The sequence below is a fragment of the Colletotrichum karsti genome, assembly GCF_011947395.1.
Source record: "Colletotrichum karsti strain CkLH20 chromosome Unknown Scaffold19, whole genome shotgun sequence".
Taxonomy (NCBI): domain Eukaryota; kingdom Fungi; phylum Ascomycota; class Sordariomycetes; order Glomerellales; family Glomerellaceae; genus Colletotrichum; species Colletotrichum karsti.
The window spans coordinates 544,333-562,144 of NW_024065919.1; the positions used below are offsets into that span (position 1 = coordinate 544,333).

The window sequence follows — 17,812 nt, forward strand, 5'->3', positions numbered from 1 at the left end:
GAGAAATCCACGACGGTGGGAAATAGGGGTCGAGGACACTGTGACCGGGTAGGCTGGTCTGGGTCCGCCTTTGTTTCGAACCGCGAGCTGAAGTCAGTTCTGGGACTTCGCGAAGAAGAAACCAAGGGAAACCCGGGACGAGGGGACTCCTGTTTCAAGCACGACACGGCGAGAGGAAAAAGTCCGTTGACCAAGTTTTGCAGCTGGCGTTCGGGGATAGGTCAGAGACGGGCAAAGATGGGCTGTGTGTGTGGTTCTCTAGAAAGTAGGGCGCCGCCAGGCTGACGGGACAAGTGATGGGATAAACGGGGCAATTTGCAACTCTGAAATGACAACCCTACCAGCGAATATCGAGATCGAGGCGCCGTGGTTGGCTGGCGGCGGCCGCGGGTCTCGGTGCATCTCGAAGATCAATCAATGGGTGACTTGGGCCGAGTGGGAGATGGCAGTGCGAGATGAAAGAGAAACAATGCAACTTCCCAAGTCCAACAATCAAACGTCGACAAGCCAGGGGAGAAGAATAGTGACAAGACTGCCCAGAAATTCCATCTCCTTCGTCACTGGGCGCAGCTTTGCTTACTGCTCCCTAATTATGCGCGCGCTCTCCCGCTAAGGCACATGGCAAGTCTAAATGCAGGGTCTCGACGTGGTATCCGTCCAATGATTCCAGCTTTCCCTCAGCTGGTTACACTACGTAGCGGCCACCTGGCAAGGGCAACACGCGCTTCGCTGCGCGGTAAGATCTGAGGTGTGTGGTGTGTGTGTGTCTCTCAAGGCTGGACGACATCCGTATGACTGAGACGATATATTGCTTGCGAGAGGGTATCGAGGGGGATCTCCCAATGGACGGACGAGAGTTTGGCCTCGCAGCGGGAGGCACGGTCAGCGGTCTACACCGCACCATCGGGCGAGGGGGACGCCAAAGATAGGATTAACAAGATTATTACGGGGGTGTTTGTCGGGGTGATGAGTCGGTTCGAGTCGCGGGCGATGGAGAGGGAGGCAAGACAAGACAACACAGACCTCGGACGGTCACGGATGCGTCGCAGGGATCTCCGCTGCTTCAGATGGGCGAGACAACACCCAATGTGCAACGCGACGGCAAGCTGCTGTGCCCTGTGCCGTGCATCGTTGCCCTGTGTTGTGTGTTCTATGTTCTGTGCTCTGTCTCTGTGCCCGTGTCTTGGACTTGGGACCATCGCGAACCTGCAGCGCCCCTTATTTTCCAAGGTGAAGAAGAAAGCGTCGCGTGGGCGCTAGGTACTCGATAAGATCAACTAATAAACGCAGCAGGTGTGATTGTTAAGCGGTTATGCGAGGCGTAAGCTGATGCTAGGCTTAGCGGCACTTCGTACATGACGGTCTGAAGAGGGCTGACGAGTGGTGGGCGGAAAAGGAATGAGGATGGAGGAATGCGGTAGAAGGAATCACAGGAGGCGGGAGGGGATGACCGACCGTCTGGCTGACACATTTGACGTTACCTCGCAGTCAACGGGAGACAGGAATGTTCTGCCTCGTGGCAAGCCGGTGGTGGCAGCGATGGGATGTGGTGGTGGAATGTGATGGAAACGGCCCGGACGACGAGACCGGCTTTGGCGTTAGAGAGGACGATCGCGAGATATGACTTCAACGTTGGGTGGAATTCCGCAGGCCGCTGGCGTTATCTGTAGTGTGCCCTATGATGGGGTACTATTAGTCTGCGGATAGTTTCTTCGTGTTGCTGATCATCCGAAGAGACCTCGAGGTTGCCATGGAATTATGCTTGATTCCGTTATCCGCTATGATGTGTGGGAAGCGTTTGCATGGCCACTCGGACAGTGTACGTACGGATTCATACAACCACAACCACAACCGCGACCGCGACCGCGCTGGATGCTGCTGTTTATCTCGTGCAGTCCTACCAAGGCACGGCACTTCTGTCGAGGGACATGGATGATGCTGCTGCAACCTGCAGCCCCAGCTGATCCGTCAGGTACGGATGGCAGGCAACTCCCAGCTTTCGGTCTCTCTTCCCTCCTTCTCTGTGTGTGTGTGGTGTGTCTCTCCAGTGTCTTCTTACTGTAATAATTGTTAGTGACTGACTGTCAGAAGTTGAGGGGAGGAGGAGGAACTTTGGTGACTGGTGCCATCTGCCTTACGGAAAGGAGATCCCGGCCGAAAAGAAAGCAGCGCCACTCCACTGCGGTGTCTTTCTTATTCGGGCAAAGCGGTTGAATCTGCCATGTATGATTGGCTTTGAGACACAAGGTGTAAATTAAGCCAAATGGGGCCTTTGAACAAGCAGCAATAGCAAGCCCACCGGTTCAGGTCATTGTGCATTGTGCCCTTCTCATCCACACCAAATGCCAAATGGTCTGGTCAGGTCAGGCCCAGGACTCAGCCCGAACAAAAGTGAGCCGGCTCCATCCCCCCGGCCAGCCCAAGGATGGAAAGATGGATAATGGAGCCAGGGGTGGCCGATGGTGCAGGACTGAAAGGCTTGGCCGATGAACAGTCAAGGGCACCAAGGGACAGTGCAGGGTCCTGAATAAGGTACGAGGTCGTATTGATTCGCCCAGCTCCATCCCCCTCCACCACCCTCCACCACCATGAGAAGCCCTTGAGAAAGAGAGAGAGCGAGAGATGGCCGCTAGCCTATCTTGGCCTGTCTGGCATCTGCTGCTTCCTGCCTGCCTGATGGCCCCTGGTCACTGCTCTGTTCTGCTGTGCTGTGCCTCACCTCACTTGGGAAGACTAATAAAACCACCTCCCCCCATCGTGTCTTTCGCCCGGACTCATTCACCTCCTCACCTCACCTATTCTGCTTCCCCACGAGCAATCCTCATACCTTTTCTAGCTTGCCTGCTTGTCTCTCGTTAATCAAGCCTTTGTTTTTATTTCAACCCTGTTGCTCCTTCCCTCAGCCACCTCCAAAGCTATCAGCTCGAGCTTCAGCCAACCTCTTTAATACACCAGCATCTCATCATCAGCCTCTGATACATATTTCGTCGATCCCGACAACTTTTCCATCAACCGCTACTTTTTCCTACTCGACGACTACTCCATCAGCAATCTACAAGATGTTCTCCAAGATCTTCTCCGCTGCCACCGTGGCTCTCGCCGCTTCCACCATGGTCTCCGCCCAGACCTTCACCACCTGTGACCCTACCAAGAAGGGTATGTGCCTTGTCTATGCTCACCTTCCATCTAGGATAAACCGCTGACAAAGACCCCAGACTGCCCTGCTGACCCTGCCCTGGGCAAGTCCGTCAGCATCGATTTCACCAAGGGCAACGATGACAGCGTCCTCCGCAAGCTCGACGGTACTTCCGTCAAGTTCGAGGATGGCGGCGCTCTCTTCGCCATCAACAAGGAGACCGACGCTCCCACCATGGCCTCCAAGAAGTACATCTTCTTCGGAAAGCTCGATGTCGTCCTCAAGGCCGCCCCCGGCAAGGGTGTTGTCACCTCCGTCGTCCTCCAGTCCGACGACCTCGACGAGATTGACTGGGAGTGGATTGGCAGCGACACCGCCCAGGTCCAGACCAACTACTTCGGCAAGGGTGACACCACTACCTACGACCGTGGTGCTTACCACCCCGTCGCTGACCCCATCAACTCCTACCACACCTACACCATCGACTGGAACTCTGACTCCGTCAAGTGGTTGATCGACGGTGTCCAGGTCCGCGAGCTCAAGTACGCCGACGCCAAGGGCGGATCCCGCTTCCCCCAGACTCCCATGGAGGTCAAGATCGGAACCTGGGTTGCCGGTCGCAAGGACGCCGCCAAGGGCACCGTCGAGTGGGCTGGTGGTTACACCGACTTCAACGAGGCTCCCTTCAACGCCTACTACAAGAGCATCAAGATCACCGACTACATGGGTGGCAAGACTGGCGCCACCTCGTACGTCTACGGCGACAAGTCCGGCAGCTGGGAGTCCATCATCGTCAAGACCGACGGCTCCAGCGACGATGACAAGTCTTCCTCCGCCTCCTCCACCAAGACCACCTCCAAGGGCGAGTCCAAGACCACCCTGACCACCGTCGCTTCCGGCACCGCTACCGCCTCCGGCTCTTCTTCCGAGGCCTCTGCCACCGGTTCTGCCACTGCCACCGGCTCCGGCTCCGGCTCTTCCTCCGGCTCCACCGGTGCTTCCCAGACCGGTGCCTCTTCCACCACCGCCGCCCCTGCTACCGTCACCGGCGCCGGCTACATGAACAAGGCCAACCTTGCTCTCGGTGCCGCCGGTCTCTTCTTCACCTTCCTGCTGTAAGCAGTTTCCGACCGAAGAACCCTGATCAACGACCGCACACGCGTATGAATCCACACAAAATAATTCCGTCGATGGAGAGCGGATTGTACAATTCTTTCTGAACGTTTCACCACGATCCTTAACCCGACTGAAGTACGCAGGCGAACACCCACCCGCCTTGGGCGATCAGTCGAGGGCCAACCTTGACTTAATCTGGTACTTTTAATGATCACGCTCTCCGCGGCTTTTCCTTGGATCCTTGGGAAGGATGGGGATTAGATCCGCGACGGCCTTGCGATTTTTCAAGGTGTTTTTTCACTCGAGAGGAAGAAGAAGAAGGGGACAGCAGCGATGGACCCAGATGAGGCTTTGATGTTGGTGTGTTTGTGGCCAATGGTTTTATGATACCTTAGAGCATTCGATATCCCAGGACATCGAATGAGAAGTTTAACAGAATTCTTTGAACAAAACTCCCGTCTTCTCATCACATCGTGACATGCCCATTTGCGTGAAGAGTGAGGTTTCCACCACAGGATCACCATGATCAACCGGGGAGGGTGTTGGCAAATACGAGAAGTTGCAATTTCCAACGTTTGAGGTTAAGCAGCGGCTACGGACCCGCCCAGCCGACTGAGTCGGGCGTGCAATTCGCTCAGTGAGATTCTGAGGGGAGACGACGATGAGGGAGGGGGGCCAGAGGATGGATGGATGGAGAGAGGGGCCGGCTCACGCGCCCTACCTTATTCGGACCTAATTTCCACCATCTTACGCGGGACAAGAAAAAAAGAAGCGCACGCGGGAAATTTCCACGACGCCCTAGCTCGTCGACTGTCGGTCAGCTGTCAATCGATTCGGTCTGGCGGCGCCGCTTTGCCGCATGGCAGCCTGGCATCGATCATGGCGTCTTGCTGCACGGTACTTATCTCATTAGACGAGGCATTTCTTTTGTCCCCTTCCCCCTCTTCCTTGGAGATAGGTATTGCCAATTGGTTTCCGGGCGATTAGTTCGAGGGGTAAGAGGTCTTGGATCTAATATAACCCGCTTCAGCCAAGACGCGTTGCCCTGCGGCGCAAATGTGTCTCTCAGACTGGGCGACAATTTTACCGCCGGTTCTTTCATTGAAATGAATCTCACCGTAGTGCCGTAATAACTTGCCTGTTGGTCCGAGACCATTGACGGATACTCGCCGATGTTCTGACCAGGTGCCTTGTTGCTCGGCTCCAATCCAGGGTCTCTCGCGAGGGTGAAATTGGAGACCCCGCCCGGCGACGGTGGACCGCGAGCCTCGGCCTCAAAGCGCTTGGTGCCGCTCCAGCCGCTGTAGGTTTGCAAATTGCAAAGCAAGCAGCCGGCCAAAGGCCGACGGCCTTTTGGCGGTGACGAACGGTTGTTCGAGTGCTTGAATTATATCCGTACGTCGCCCAGCTGAGGGATGTAAGACGTATTCCTTTTCGCTCTGTGGGGGGGGGTCGTTCCTGCATTGGTACTCGGGAGTCTGCAGGGGAAGAAAAAGGCAGAGACGGTGGGGTTATATTGGAAGGATTTTGGATAAGGCCTGCCTGTCCTGCACGTGTAGGATCATGTCTGCTGGGTAGCGACTCGGTTTAATCTCCAATTGTCTCGGCCGGATGGATTTTGGGTAGGGATCCAGCCAACGGGAGTGGAGACGTCCGAGGGTCGAAGGATTCAGCCGTCGAGGGAAGGGAGTTCGGTTTCGGTTGGCTCCGGACGCAGAACCTGAACGCCGTGGTGTTCCGGAGGAGCGTTTCGGAGGTATCCCGCTGAATGGACCGGTGCCTCGGAAGAGATTGACGGCGTGGTGGGTACCGAGGTTGCCGGGTCCGCCCGTGTGCGTTCGGAGAGGGTGTGCTCGGGAAGTTAATGCAGGTACGGCGCATGATGATGTCGGACGGCTTTTTCGGTGGCAAATTCCAGGATGGGATTTTTTTTCTTCTCCCTCGGTAGCTGCCGATCAGCTTCTTGCGGTATTGATAGTGCAACACCTAGCTTGGTGTCACTGTTGTTGATCTTGGGCCGGCGTGCCATACTGACGGGCAGAATGGCATTCGGGGTAGATGTTTTGACGCTCTTGACATCTGCGCCGGCGTTCGAGTGGCCGGCGTAGACAACTACCGTTGGGTACTGCCGAGCCGGTGGTACGATTCGGCGGAACCGCGGCGGTCGACCGAACTGCATGCAAGACACACCGACAACGGACGCGAGGTCCGGAAATGCGAAGTCGAGATCTCGGGAGAGCGAGGTTCCGTGATGTGGTCCCCGATGCGAATGGCGATGCGGGATCTGGTGCTCGGAGCTTAGGTCTGCGTCGTCGTTTGCGCGAGCAATCCCTTATTGACGCCCGGCGACTGGATGGACGGTCACATCCCGGCCAGCGGCAGCGGCGGAAGTGAAGTGGCCTGCCTGCCATGCTTGAAACTGGGTATTCCACATTTTTTTCGATGTGAGTTGTCGTCGACGAGATATCTCCGTTCGATTGTTCCCGGTCCTGTCCCCGGCCACCGAGAAAAAGGTATCGTAAGATTCGGTGAGCAAAACTGACTCGAACCCAGACTGGGTTCACCGTGAACTTCTTAAGTGAGATCTTCATCTGACTGACGTCTGCTTGTGGAGTTGGCATTCCTGAGATCTGAACCTTAAAAAAAACAAAGAGGAAAAAGGCTTGTTGATGGAATGTTGCCGCGACGCGGAAGGGAACGGGAGACGCCGAAGTGGATGACGTGCTGCTGGTGGCCCCCTGCACGGCAAAGCTTTCGCCAGAGGAAGGAGCCCACATTAAAAGCACGTTTTTCTTTCTAGAAGCTTGTCGCTTGTCGGGAGCAAAAAAATTCCCAGCAAAATGCCAGCGCCAACATCCATGGACATTGGACATTGGACAGCCAACGCAGCACCGCGGACGAATCCCGCTGTTTCAACGGCCACGGAACAGCCCGCAGTTGACGTAAGAACGCAGAGCAGCAGAGAGCCTCATGAAGCAAAACTTTGGAAAGATACGCCAGAGACCGAAAGACAAATTTTCCAATACGGTGGATACCGAGGTTCATCCGCCCTCTCTTTGACTGACACATGGAAGAGCTCAGAGAACGACGCAGAATGTCGGTCCCCTTCTTCTGAGTCTCAAACACCTAGCAAACTCCATCTCAGCTCCCTGCTGTTTTCTCTCTCCCTCCCGCCCCTCAGTTGGCGGTGTGAATGGTGAAGCCGTCCAAGTGCCGGAGAATACTGGAGTCGATGACATCAAAACATCGTGATCCGCTCGGGACTGGCGGCCAAGAGGATCCTGGATCTTCCATCTCTTATCGCCTACGCGCTTCAGCCCATCTTCGGACGGCCAACCAAACAGCCTGGGGCCTAGCCCACGTTCGCCTCATGCATCCCTGAATCGTCGGAATGTCCAACGCCGTCTGAAAGAGCGAGGACGCCGCAACAGCCAACCCCTTACCCATCACAAAGACTCTTGACAAGATTTCTAATCCAAGATAACCACCCATCGCAAGGGCCCACAGACCTCGGCCCGGCGAATTAAGACGGCCCATCTTGACCTTCTTCGACCTTCTCTGGAAAAGTTCCGCTGTTTCCAAACCGCCCTGCTCCTTGCCGGAGGGGCAACCACCGACGGCGGACGGGTAGGTATCCCTCATGATCCCTTCCTCACCTCGCGATCTGAGCCGCGGCATCTAGCCGCACTCTTGGTGCCATCTTGTTCCCAGTTCGTTCCCGCTGTTCGACCCCACCTTGGTTGCAGTTTTTTTCATTCCGTCCCAGTCTGCGTGTATCTTGCGCGGATTCTTTCGTCCCAAGTCGTGGTTTCTTGGACGACGGGCCACTCGCCGGCGTTAATGCCTCTTCGCCGATGGCCTTTAGGACTTAACATTGTTTTCGGGATGGGTCTCTCGAGGCTTTTAAAAGAGCTGCGTTGCTCCTCCTCTTCGGGCTGGTTGTTGTTTGTATAGACACTCATCTTATACCACTCACCCTTCTTCTTCATTCTGATACCCTATTCCTCTTCCATACCTACAAAACAACACATAATCACAATGGCTGCTACCGACTACAAGTTCGAGGGCTGGGTTGGCCTGGACGAGAAGTCCAGCGAGGGCAACATGGTCTGGCAGGAGTACGAGCCCAAGCCTTGGGAGGAGAACGACGTCGACATCCAGATCACCCACTCCGGTGTCTGCGGCTCTGACATCCATGTCCTGCGCTCCGGCTGGGTAAGTTCACCATCTCACTTACACGCCCTTCACACGGCATTATGCTAACAAGATACACCAGGGCCCCGCTCCCTACCCCGTCTGCGTCGGCCACGAGATCGTCGGTGTCGCCGTCCGCGTCGGCTCCAAGGCCGTCGGCAACATCAAGGTCGGTGACCGCGTCGGTGTCGGCGCCCAGTCCGACTCCTGCCTCGGCCGCCAGGGCGACTGCGAGCCCTGCTCCACCAAGAACGAGCAGTACTGCCCCAAGTCCGTCCACACCTACGGCGCCTTCCACTACAACGGCGGCAAGGCCATGGGTGGCCACGCCAAGTACCACCGCTGCCCCTCCCACTTCGTCGTCAAGATCCCCGACGGCCTCGAGTCCGCCTACGCCGCCCCCATGCTGTGCGGTGGTGTCACCGTCTTCTCCCCGCTCAAGAACCACGGCTGCGGCCCCGGCAAGACCGTCGCCGTCAGCGGTGTCGGTGGTCTCGGCCACATGGCCATCATGCTGGCCAAGGCCATGGGCGCCGACAGAGTCGTCGGTATCTCCCGCAAGGCCGACAAGCGCGACGAGGTCCTGAAGATGGGCGCCGACGACTACATCGCCACCGGAGAGGAGGAGGACTGGGCCAAGAAGTACGCCAACACCTTCGACATCGTCATCTCCACCGTCTCCTCCGCCAAGGTCCCCATGCAGGACTTCCTCAACCTCGTCAAGCTCGACGGTTCCCTCGTCCAGGTCGGTCTCCCCGATGACGGTGCCTACACCATCTCTCCCGTCCCCATGGTCATGCGCCGCGTCAAGTTCACCGGCTCCCTGATCGGCTCTCCCCACGAGATCCGCGAGATGTGGGAGCTCGCCGCCAAGAAGGACGTCAAGCCCTGGATCCAGGTCCGCCCCATGAGCGAGGCCAACCAGGCCATCGTCGACCTCGAGGAGGGCAAGGCCCGCTACCGCTACGTCCTCCAGAACTAAGCTGGGGGATTACGACTTTTACGGCGTGATTCCATTGGGTGTATATAAGACGAGGTTGATGACATGAACTACTTGGGTGCATAGAAAGGGCATAGCGAATTGGTTACATTATAGACGCATAGAGAGATAGAAACAATCTCAACTCGCGGGGCGAAATGCTCCAGTATGAACATACTAAACTCTCAATGCAAATGTGTTGTCGGTGTGATGTCACGGCTCGGTGAGGAGTCACTGTCCGATGGCATGTGGGGTATCGATTCTGATTCGCGGCAACATCCCCCACTGGAACTTCTCATCTTCACCTCACTTACACGACCCCGACTAGCACGAGAGCTGATTGATTAACGAAAGGGACAACAGACGAACCCCTTTGCTGTTAGATCCGTCAGTCTTGATACCAATCGTTTCTTTCGTACAGCTGCAGTTCAGCACTGTTGCCTGGCAGGCACACCAGCATACCTCGTCGCCTAATGGCGGAACGTCCGCTGTGCCGCCTCGACTGACCAAGTTTCATAATGAACTCTGCAAGGCATAGCATACCAAAACTTATTCGATTCAATAATTTGACCAACTTCCCTTCAATCTGTACGACCGCCTCTATCTCTCCAAGCACCTTCACACCCACGCTTACACTCATCCAGCGCCCCGCCCGATTCACATCTCAGCCATGCCCAAGGCAAAGCACAACGACGTGGCCGAGTTCCACAAGGCCCTCAAGTCAAGCAAACGCATTCTCGCCCTCTGCGGCGCCGGTCTGTCGGCCTCTTCCGGCCTGCCCACCTTCCGCGGCGCCGGCGGGCTCTGGCGGAACCACGAGGCCACATCGCTGGCCACGATGAGCGCCTTCCGCAACGACCCCGGACTGGTGTGGCTGTTCTACGCGTACCGGAGGCACATGGCGCTCACGGTGAAGCCGAACCCTGCGCATTACGCGCTGGCTGCTCTGGCGGATAAGAACCCGGACTTTTTGTGCTTGACGCAGAACGTTGATGGTGAGTAGGGCTGAAGGACTTCACGTGATTCGTCTCGGCGGAGATGATGGAAAACAAGAATGCCAAAGACTGCGAATAGATATCACGGGCCCAGGCTAACGACAGACAGACCTCTCCCCGCGGGCCGGCCACAACGAAGCACAACTCCGCCGCCTCCACGGCACCCTCTTCGACATCAAGTGCGCCGACTGCGACTACGTCGAGCACAACAACACCGCCGACCCCCTCTGCCCGGCCCTGGCCCCGGCCTCCGAAGACGTCAAGAACGCCAACCAGACCCTCCCCCTCCTCGACCCCAGGAAGAAGCTCGCCGCCATCGACGCGAAGGACCTCCCGCACTGCCCCTCCTGCGAGACGGGCCTCCTGCGGCCGGGAGTCGTGTGGTTCGGCGAGTCCCTCGACGGGGCGATGCTGGACGGCGTGGACGCCTGGATCGAGGAGGGGAAGGTCGATCTGATGCTTGTGATTGGGACGTCGGCGCAGGTGTGGCCTGCCGCTGGGTATATCCTCAAGGCGCACAAGGCCGGGGCGAGGGTGTGTGCTGTGAATCCGGAGGCGGAGGATAGGGAGCAGCTGAAGAAGGTGAAGCGCGGGGATTTCGCGTTTGGGAGGGATGCGGCGGAGGTGCTGCCGCTTTTGTTAGAGCCTGTTATTGGCAAGGTGGAGGAGAATGTGCGGCCTGCTTGAGCTGGAGTGGAAAGCGTGTTGTCGGGGATATTGAAGGGAAGATTTAAGGCGGGATAGATCGAAGACATAACGTGTCACGCTTGACTGGATGTCATCCTAGGCATCTCTTTGCTCAGTCATCTGGGTTGCTGTGAAATACAGCGAATGAAACGCACGGAATCAAGGGCTATTATTACCTTATAAGAATAGTGAGACCAGAGTCGGGTGAATTGTGAGCTTCAGAGCATACGGCGACAGTCTATACATATAACAAATGAGACATTACTTGACTTGAGAGGAGCTGCTTACTCACTTGGATTCAGTCGGAAGTAAAGACTGCTCCAGCTTTGGATCTGATCGTCAGGTGCACTTACAGGTAAGGCAAGGCAAAGGTCCGCGGTCATGTTGAGATCCCGCCGCGCCTCTTGTCACCAGTCCCATGTCTGCCATCACAGCTTCCTTGTAAGCTTAAGCAACCATTTCAGGCTGCCGTTCTTGACGACGGGACGACGCCTCATCGATGCTGGTGTTCGTCTAAAATACCCTGCGCTCAGGAAGGATAATGATAAGTTGATATCACATTCCTCTCCTATTACAAGCATGAGTGAATGAGATCTGTGTCACGAACAAAACGATACACTTCCGTGATGCTCATACTGCCCTCAACCTCTTATCACATGCCCTCTCAAACTTTCGAACCATTTCTCAGGACTTGAATACGAATGATGCAGCTGTGAATGCTTAACTGCCTGGCCTGAGGAAAGCGAAAGAGAGACAGTCCTCTCTCCGGCGGGAGCAAGTCTCACATACATATCGCCCAGTATCATCTAAAACGTGCGCTAAGAGATGCATATGAAGAACAAACAAACAAGCTCTTATTTCTTCCGTGTTGGAGGTGCGTTATCTCTAAGCGGGATGTGAAAGAGTAGTACTCTGCGAATCACCGGCGAGCTCAGAATGTCATCGCGCGTAGATTGGCATGGGCAAGAGTATTCGATGCAGCAAGCTTGACGTAGATTTCGTTCCCACACGAATCTTATTTATGTGTATTCATCGATGATGAATGCTCACGGAGGCACCCTGCTTCATCACACAAAGTGACGATGAAGCTATATTTGGGCATGGACGTAAAAGGGTCACATCAACATCACTCAACAGACTCACCAGCAATCACACAAGAGAAAAACGATCACGGCAGGTAGGAAACATTCACCTCCGTAGGCCACATATATTCCCTCGGCCGCTTTGTCGTCGGAACGCCTGTCACATGATCACTCACTTCACACTCACTCAACGCACCCATCTCACCTTTCTCCACCAACATCGCCAACCATCAAAACGAGAACTCACTCCACCACACGACGGAGGAAAAGAACACGATATTCGCGATAGCCGCCTCCTCGCCCGACGCAAGCGGCCCGAATCGCCTCAATCCCAATGTTCTCGAACCCGCTCCTGCAGTTCTCCCCCCTCCCCACCCGGGCAAGCATCGCAGACACAGGTCCTCATCGCCCGCAGCAGCAGCGACGGTAGTGAGATGACAACGCAGAACGAGACGTAACAACAACAACAACAACGAATAACGGACAACCGCCTCGTTCGGTGAAAATGGGACCTCGTCGGCGTGGTCCACCGCGCTCGGTTCGCGACGCTTAGGAGCGGGTGGGTTTGACCACGGCTGAACGGCAGAAAGGAGGAGGAGGAGGAGGAGGAGGAGGAGAACGACAAGGAGGAGCATCGAGATTCGACAACAACACCAGAACCAAGTGTTGGTAATAGACCACCACGACGACGACGAGTGAGCGACCTGCCTCGGCGAACCGAGGAAACCTCACCGCCTACGAATCCGCGGCGTCAGCGGCTCGCGGGAGACCCAACTGGGCTTCTCTCTCTCTCTCCCTCCCTGAGTGAATTTCCATTCCAGACTTCTTCTCACGTCGTTGCGCCGGCCCGGCGTAAATAAAACCGCATTCCCGCCGGCCGGGAAACGCACGCTTGTTATCGGTCTCCAGAGGCTCCTCACGACACACCTCTTTTTCCCATAAATCTCACCATGGTCTCCCCATCCCGGTATTTCCCTTACGTGAGATTTTCGGAAAATGTCGCGTCAATCCCGCCATCTCTGCCAGTGTCTGTCCTGTCCTCCACACACACGCACACGACAGCCCGGCCAACACGGCAGGCAAAAATGGTGGTTGGTTGTCGGGGTTCCCCGCCAAGTCGTTGTTCATTTCGAAGCCCAAGTCCGCAATTTTATGGTGGCCCGGCTCCGAAGTCGCTGTGAGCGGCGGCGTGTGGGCCGGTTGGGAAGGGTGTTCGGCCATTTTGCTCCCTCCTCTCCTCGATTCATGGACTTCTTTTCCCATCGAGTTATCTCCGCGGGAACCACAAAAGTCCTTCTGTGGTCCCTTGTCACATTGCGTATACCCACACACTCGAACACGTTACACGTCCCCTCCTAAACTTTCCCATTCCCAAAGCCCGTTATTGGGGCCTCTCAAGCGCCAAAGAAGCCGGGATCCAGACGTCGTCACGGGCGCGGCGTCTGGACCCCGCTGTCCGGACCCGCCCCGGCGGACAGTGTTGGGAGCGGCGAGGTGGGCGTGAGCGTCGTGACGAGACCTTCGCGCCGGCTTCCAGATCTGACGTGGTTGTGTACCGACGACGGGTTCCGGGGCCGCGGTGCCGGGACGGCGTTGAGGCGTGCCGTGGGCAAGGATGCGAGCGCGGAGGTCTGCCTGAGTCCTCGGAGGGAATACAACGGATGCAGTGCCGCTTTGCGAGAAACTTGGGGTCGCAATGGTCAGAAGGTTCAGGATGGCGACTGCCGCGAGAGATGGAAGTGATATAAGGAGGTTTGTATGCTCTTGGGATGAATCCCAGGCTCGAAAGCTGGACAAGAACTGCTGAAGACTGTGAGTATCAACAACAGCTTCTTGAAAGTTAGCTACTATCTTTGATTGACAGGCATGAGAGCATATCACGGCTTCTCATCCGGTATGCGTCTGGTGAAGTGACGACGATCTGTCGGTATCCGGGAGAGCTTCCGGAGGCATTCCGGCTGCCCAGATGTTCCTCTGCCGAGATGATCGGTTGTTTGCACGGGCATTAAGAATTGTAGGTCCTGGCAGCGCCGAGCCCCAAGCAGTTGATCGGATCAACCACAGTCGTCGCCCCTCCTCCATCGCCACATATTGAATCTCATGACCTACGATGATCAGCAGTTGACATACTCGAGGATGACACCACCTCTGCGACACGTATCCGCAAGACACTCATCGTAGAGGCTCTCACCCGTCCTACCAGAGAGGCCTCTGGTCAGGAAAAGTGAACGTCGGTCAAGACTGCCTAGGCGCCTTCAGCAATCCGTGACCAATCACATTTCCTAAGATCAACAAACGCGCATGTGGTGTCGAACGCTGTCGTTCACCGGTTCGGGTTGGCATTAGCGTTTTGTTGCCATGATCCAGATTGAAGTAGAGTAGCAACGACCCTGAATCTGCCTGAATCGCAGACGAACATCGCACGTCGGGCGGGGACCTCGACCGGGATTCATCTTGCTCTGTCAAGAGTCCATCGTTTCCCAAAACGTCGGCGTTGGCCGTGCCCACAACGGAGCTGGGCGGACGCGTTGCGTATGGCAATTCTAGCCCGGAACTTTAGGGATATCCTCGGGGGATTGAAGTAATGTGATCTCATTAAGGTATCCCAAAGCCCGATGTTGAGAATGGGCACTTTCTGCTAAGATCACGGCTTTTCGCGCAACGAAGTCGCTGACAAGGACCAGCCTTCGGGCAGCAACGCGCCGCTGGACGAGTGTTTGGAGTCTCCGGCGGTGAGTGACAGAATAAGGGTCTAGGTGTGATTGAAGCGGCACTGCCGAAGGCACAAGCAGAAGTTGCGGAATTGTAACCCATTTAACGGCAATTCACATGAATGGACTCGTCCCGCCTCTGCGAGTGGTACTTTTTTTTTTTTTTTCCGTCGGCATCGGACCGAGAAAAGAGAGGACCGGGTAAATCTTCACCGGGCGGGAGCTGCCGTTTGGAAGAATCCAGGCAAATGGCGAACCGATGTCCAACTCGGCAAGCACAGGCGCAGTTCTGTTCGGCCGACGGCCCCCGGAACGCCAACGATAGAGCCGCCGGGCGGACATCGTGAGCCTAGCGGAGCTGAGAGTGGCAATGACGTAACAGCCGAATTAGGCATGTTGACATTGACGAGGCTCAACCCTGGTCTGGAGGGTGCTGGGTTAGGGGGTCGACATGTGTGTGATTAGTTCGCGATGCGGCACGACACATGGAACCTAACAGATGGAACCTAAAGATGCCCCCCACGATGGAAGTGTCTTTGGAGAAGGATCGTGGCTTGCGGATTGTTGAGGAGAGGCGGTCGGGAGACGCGAGATGCAGGGATTGTGGGGGTCTCCCGCAGGGTACCGTGTGGTGGGATGCCATGCTATTTCCATGTGAGTTTCGAAAGGCGTTGAGATGATTAGTTGAAGTGAACGTGAGAATATTGAGCACGAGACTCCTAGGACATCTTCGGCAGGTAAACTGTTGTGACAGTTGGCAGGTGAGATGCATGTTATGCTGTGTGACGTATAGAAGAGACGAGGAGGTTGGAAAGGAAGCCGTTTGGTCGGAGAGGTGGCAGGATAGACGTTTGGTGTGGATAGGCCAAGATTGACGAGGGTGAAATGATGAGGGTTTTTTCGCGGCATTGGTCAGAAGCTCGAAGCAGCGACAGTGCCGGACGTGTGTGATGCCGATGGAGAGCAAAAACCGATAATAATGGAAAAAGAAGATTAGCATGATTAGGAAGAATTGAAGTGTGTAGAGCAGAGAAACACGGCCGATGATTCGCAGAAGACCACCTAGACGTGGACGTGGTGGATGCCCCGCAACCCCGCGTTACCAGGAGCTGAGGCCGGTCCACCACACTCAGATCTCTCATCTGGCTTTGGACTTTGGAGCCTGAGGGTTGTGGTTGTGGTGGTGGTGAATTCTGACTTGACGCCGATTCGGGGCCGGCCGGACGTTTGACTGACGTTTAACGCCTCAGGGACTGGCCAGGTCCCCTGCGTGTTCGGGCGCAATCGGGACGAGTCCGAGTGTCGAGTATCGAATGGATTGCGGTTTGTCGTTTGAATCTTGTAAGTGTGAGCAAGCATCACGTCGATGTCGGTGTCTGGCCCAGCTCCAGCGGCAAGGAGATGGGGTCGACTGCGACTGCGACTGCGACTGATGAAAGGAGAAAAGGAAGGTGACAAGACGGGGGTAAAAAGACCCTGCGGCGGAAGGTGCAACGGCAGGAATTCTGGCAGTTGACGCTGAATATCAAGAATTCGCGGCCTTCATCCGACCATCCACGGTGTCGCGGTTGTTGATCTCGTCGATGATGATGGAACTTGTATGTAATCGAAATGGTACTTGGTGATTGAAGCGCCCAGCGCGTATACCTTTTCCGGCGCAGTCGGTAAAGAAAGTCGGTGGTTGAAGCGCATATCTTAGCAGGACCTGGATGATGGGCCGGTCATGGTCACGGTCATGGTCATGGGTGAGGGATGATGATGTTGTTGGCGGTCGGTGATGGTGGTGGTGTCCCATCTTGGATGCTGCGTTGCAGGTTTATCCCTCCCAGCTTGCGGGCCTTACTTCCGCATCATGTCGGGCTGCATGCGACTGATTTCCTCTCTGCGGTCAGAGTCACGGACGAGACCCGTTGTGGATGATGGGATGTCCTGTATGTCGGTGTTAGTTTGTGCGACTGCGCGCAGATGCAGGACTTCAGATGCATGTCGCTGCTGTGAATCTGCGAGAATACCTTACGCAGTATCGAAATAAAAGATAAAAAGTCAAGGGCCAAAAGTTGGAGGTCGCGAGTGCTGACTCGGCAGTATTCAACTATTACGTTATCACCGTTGTGGCGCTAGTCCCGATGAGGCTACCTCCGGGTTTTTCATAAGGTAATGGGAGCCACTTCGCTAAAGGGTACGGGGGACTTTCCGCAGGCCGTACCGCTGTACCGCTGTACCGCTGTACGAGTGCGCTACAAGCGCCTGAAGTGGCACAGAGTCGCAATCGAGGTGCAGAAAGAGCGCTGGAATCCGGTGGGGCCATGTTCCGCCCGAGTACCGCCGACTCGGATCTTGCAGCGCCGGGGCACAAACCCGTGAGTAACACTTTTCCTGCCTTTTCTTTCGTCTGCAGTGCAAAGTACTTACAAGCAGTCAAATATATGAGACGTGAATGGCCCGAATCCCATTATGTATTTCTGTCTCGTAGCATCTTTCCGCCAACGCCGTCCCGGGAATGGACAGAGATAAGGCCGCGCCCATCACTGGCCCATGTTCCATGTCTCGTGCTTTATCTTTCCTCCCCCCCTCCCAATTCCCAATTGCCATGTGCTTTTGTGGAGATTCTCAGCCTGTCGTGGTTCCGACACTCGAGACTTGAGTCTTGACTTTGGTTCTCATCGGAGAATCGTCGACTACGGATGTCCTATTCATCACTCTGGTTGGCTATTCACCGCACCCCGGAACGCAACGAAAACGGCCCTGTCTGCCTCTTTTAGCCTCGCGCCTGGAGACACTTCTCTTGTGCGACGTAATGATAATCGCTATCATCTGCCGCTCGAGTTAGATCTGGACATGCACGACTAACACCCTTTAACCCGCACACGCACCCTGGGAAGAGCCGCTCGGCATAGCCCTCGTGGTAACTA

The 17,812-nt window shown here is 55.8% G+C and overlaps 3 protein-coding genes across 3 annotated transcripts; all 3 read left to right on the forward strand.

Moving 5' to 3' along the window:
- Nucleotides 1–3,059: 3,059 nt before the first annotated feature.
- CkaCkLH20_06508 (cell wall glucanosyltransferase mwg1) lies at nucleotides 3,060–4,255 on the forward strand (the record flags this gene model as incomplete). The annotated part of the gene is made up of 2 exons (XM_038889225.1): nucleotides 3,060–3,156; nucleotides 3,216–4,255. The coding sequence occupies 2 exons, from the start codon at nucleotides 3,060–3,062 to the stop codon at nucleotides 4,253–4,255; spliced, it is 1,137 nt and encodes a 378-aa protein (XP_038745523.1).
- A 4,035-nt stretch (nucleotides 4,256–8,290) lies between these two features.
- Nucleotides 8,291–9,428, forward strand: CkaCkLH20_06509 (zinc-binding alcohol; the record flags this gene model as incomplete). Its single annotated transcript, XM_038889226.1, has 2 exons — nucleotides 8,291–8,467; nucleotides 8,529–9,428. The coding sequence occupies 2 exons, from the start codon at nucleotides 8,291–8,293 to the stop codon at nucleotides 9,426–9,428; spliced, it is 1,077 nt and encodes a 358-aa protein (XP_038745524.1).
- Nucleotides 9,429–10,095: 667 nt separating this feature from the next.
- Nucleotides 10,096–11,107, forward strand: CkaCkLH20_06510 (sir2 family histone; the record flags this gene model as incomplete). Its single annotated transcript, XM_038889227.1, has 2 exons — nucleotides 10,096–10,420; nucleotides 10,530–11,107. 2 exons carry the CDS (start codon nucleotides 10,096–10,098, stop codon nucleotides 11,105–11,107), a joined length of 903 nt encoding a protein of 300 aa, XP_038745525.1.
- Nucleotides 11,108–17,812: the final 6,705 nt, after the last annotated feature.